Raw genomic sequence first — 4,126 nt, forward strand, 5'->3', positions numbered from 1 at the left:
TTTCTTAATTACTTGTCATTTTTCTAATGGGAGTATATTGCCCTTTGGAACATTGTTACAACTCAAATGAACAAGTTTGAGTCTAGTTTAAACATAATGATCCTTGTTACAATTTTGACTAGCTTGAACTAATCACATTTTCATACATGTAATGGTACATAGAACTAATGAGAGAGCAACTCTTTAATTGGGACTTCAATGACCATTATTAGTATGTTTAAATAACATTATGTATTAGGATAAAAAGATATAGCACTTGAGTGTTTAATCTAAATTAGGCTTAAAATGTCATTAGGTGTGATTAGTGAAAATTAACATCTTTTGGTTCAAAACTCCTTTTGAGATCAAAGAGGGCAACTATTATAATTATGTTTAGAAATGTTTTATAAATTATAGATGCCTTAAAGTGATCAAACTTAAAGTGGATGAATTTGATAAAAGAGAAAACTGCGGTCGAGCTGCGGTCGACCGTGAGGTTAGCCGTAATTGACAGTTTTAGAAAAACTTGAATTCGTTAGTACAGGACACACACGGTCAGTTTCACGGTCGACCGTGGTTCAACCGCGTACCATTTTCACCAAGATGATTACTTATGCATTGGTCTTTTGCTAGAGATAGTTTAGGTTCATGAACTCATGTCGTCTTACATATGATTAATCACTTATCTCTTTTGTGTCATCATCAAAACAAACAACAACAACAATAACAACAACAACAACAACAACAACAACAACAACAACAACAACAACAACAACAACAACAACAACAACAACAACAACAGACGTGGAGTTCAAACGTCGATTTCGAATGAGTAGACGTGTATTCAACCGAATTATGGAAGGTATATTAAATTTTTCTGCAAATCGTTTACCTAAATATTTTGAATGGTTTCATGTTAGACCTGATGCTAGTGGCGAGTTAGGCATTAGTACACATTTAAAACAAAGGGCCGCACTTCGTCAGTTGGCATACGGTTATACACCCGATACGTTAGACGAGTATTTACAAATGTCAGAACGTGTAGCTCGTGAAAGTTTACAAAATTTTATGAAATGTATTGTTGTTTTATATGCAAATGATTATATGCGCGAGCCTACTCGTGAGGACATGGATCGTTTATATGAGGTTCATGAGGAAAAGCATGACTTTCCCGGCATGCTAGGTAGTATAGATTGTATGCATTGGGTTTGGGGAAAATGTCCGGTTGCATGGCAAGGCCAATTTAAGAAAGGAGATCATAGTCATCCAACTATTATGCTTGAAGCCGTTGCCTCGTATGATAATTGGATATGACATGCTTATTTTGGGGTTGCTGGGGCAAACAATGACATAAATGTGTTAAATACCAATCCTTTTTTCGAATCGATGCTTAATGATAATTTCCCAGATATCCCTTATGTTATTAATGGTGTGGAGTACAAAAGGGGTTATTATTTAGCGGATGAGATTTACCCTCAAGGGCATCGTTTGTTAAAGCGTATTCGAGTGCAGTAACTTGATATTTGGGTATTCTAATGGGGAAATTGGTCAAAATGCCCCTGTTTTCGAAACTTTTTAACAATATGTACATAAAATATGAAAACTGCGAAATATACCATGATCCCAAGAGTAAATACTTTTCACGCAAACAATCTAAGGCAAGAAAGGATGTTGAGAGGACTTTTGGTATTTTACAAGGACGTTGGCATATACTACAACAACCTACAAGGGCTTATTCGGTGAAGGCTATTCAAAGAATTATGTATGCGTGTATCATAATGCATAACATGATAGTTGAAGATAATGAGTTCAACATTTCTGAGAATAATTGGGAGTATGAACCGGTTCAGAACATGCAAATTACTTGATACGATAGATGTGAAGAGTATAAAGCCAGGACGAAGGAATTACACGATCGGGAGGTGCATGAACGTTTACGAGGCGACTTAGTCGAACTTGTTTGGGCTATTCGAGCTCAGGAGGAGGAGGATGAGGGGGAAGAGTGACATTAGTCGAACATCTTTGGGTTATTCGACTTACAAATAACATCTTTATTATGCATTGTATTTTTATTTTGTAGTTTAATTTTTAATTATGTAACTTTTTTTATTATTAATGAAGTTTATTTTATTTATTTTGTGTTAATATTGTTTTTTAAAATAATTTAATTAATTTTAAAAATAATTAAATAATAAAAACATAAATATTATTTCTTTCAAAGACACTGAACTGACATTGAACTGATCATCTTCCCAATTTTCTTGTTTTTTCAGCAATGTCAGTTTACAGTGTCAGGTCCAGTCATCAGTAAGACACTGAACTAACACTGAACTGACGCGTCACGACACCCTGTGCTCTAAAAAAATTGTTGTTATTGAAATTCTTTTTACATGAAAGTCCAGTGTAAACCTGTAACGTCATGTACGATCATTGAAACTATTTTTCTAAATATGACCGCTCTCAAACTTGAAACTCATCTAACAATAAATAGTTATTTATAAAAAAAATTCCCTGATGAGACTACCATGAAAGTTGAAAGTAGGGTAATTTAATTCGACGCGATATAATTGAATTCATTCATGGAAGTTTCAAAATTATTCCCGACCACGCCAAGACATGAGGTTTGAATGTAAAGATTTTTATAAAGATATATCTGAACTTCATCCAGTAAACTATCTTACGATGGTTCAATCTAATAACAAATAAAATTTTATACATATTGCTATTGAAATTCTTTTCACACCTTGAGATACAAGGGTGGATGTATTATATGATGAGTGATAGCACAAGACACCAATGAAATACGCGATATAGTAAAGTTATTTTTAGGTTTTAACTAGAGACATCAGTGGATAATGTAAATTTTTTTGAGTGACACAATCGAAATAAACCATAGAATTTTTTTTTGGGTTTTAAATGGTAATACAAGTAACTACCATTCCAAGATCCGTCATTGTTGAAATACATACCATATTGAGTGATAACAAGAGTATATATAATACCGCATCAAAGATAGCTTCTCGCACCGTGTGCTCTATTGTTGACGGTTGATTTTGAAATTTGTTTCGGTAAATAACTAGTTATACAAGTTTAGTATGTGAATTGTTATCCACATAAAAAATGATTCATGATACCTTGACAAAATTCGTACAAATAAAGCTAATTCAGTTATGGACTTATAGTTAACTTTTGTACTATTCCTGTATTGCTTTCATGTTTTCTTTTTCCTTTGAGTAAACGACGATTCCATCCTATGAACGAGAACATTGGTTCACCTCATAGAAGGTAAAACTTCGGATAGGCAAGTCTCCCGAACGCGAGACCTGATACCGGGTGAATTGCGCATTATGCGCGCACCTAGTCACACACTCTTTTTAAACAATTTGTCATAGGCAGAAATTGATAATGTTGCGAACTCGCTTTAAAATCAATTTATGGTCGATGTTGCTATCAATATCAGTCAGCAATAAAAGCTTATTACTCTACTTTTATATGAAGTTTGTGGTCCTCTTGCTTACATATGGATAAACCTATACAAATATATGTTTAATCTAATAAGTTCAGGAATATAAATCTAATCAATTTACCATTCAAAACGAATAATGTTTCACTATAAAAATATTAGTATTGCTTAGGCAAATAACAGATGTTATGTGAGTTTTCATATATGATTTAGGTATTATTTTTGTAATAATACAAAAAATATTTTCAAAAACCTAACAAATGGGTAAAAGTCATGTGTAGTAAACATATGTTAAAATACATCATTTTTTTTCTTCGAAAAAACGCAATAACATTAAAAAGGATATGAAGATCAACAACTAAAACGAATAAAAAAGAAATCAACATAAGCCCTAGCTAAACTATACTAACCTAAACAAACAACATCACCAACAAGGTGAGAACACGTTTAACTAGAAAACAAATCAAGACTCAAGCTACAACAAATTGAATCCACTGCACCGACAATACTAAACATAAAGTCAAAAACATAAACAACGAACGTGAAACCCAACCACCGATAACCATATCAAGCCGCCACAAAAATGAATCCGTCCAAGAAACACATATCCCGCACCAAGGGCTGAAACCAGATCTCCAACAAGGAGATCGTCGTCTGCCCCAACCCCGAAGGTGTAACCGAAAA

General features: G+C 33.5%; 1 protein-coding gene across 1 annotated transcript; it reads left to right on the forward strand.

Annotated features, from left to right (window-relative positions):
* Positions 1-834: 834 nt before the first annotated feature.
* Positions 835-1,293, forward strand: LOC139842132 (uncharacterized). Its single transcript, XM_071832308.1, has one exon. The coding sequence runs from the start codon at positions 835-837 to the stop codon at positions 1,291-1,293; it is 459 nt and encodes a 152-aa protein (XP_071688409.1).
* The last annotated feature ends 2,833 nt before the right edge of the window (positions 1,294-4,126 follow it).

This window comes from Rutidosis leptorrhynchoides, chromosome 4, assembly GCF_046630445.1.
Source record: "Rutidosis leptorrhynchoides isolate AG116_Rl617_1_P2 chromosome 4, CSIRO_AGI_Rlap_v1, whole genome shotgun sequence".
NCBI lineage: Eukaryota > Viridiplantae > Streptophyta > Magnoliopsida > Asterales > Asteraceae > Rutidosis > Rutidosis leptorrhynchoides.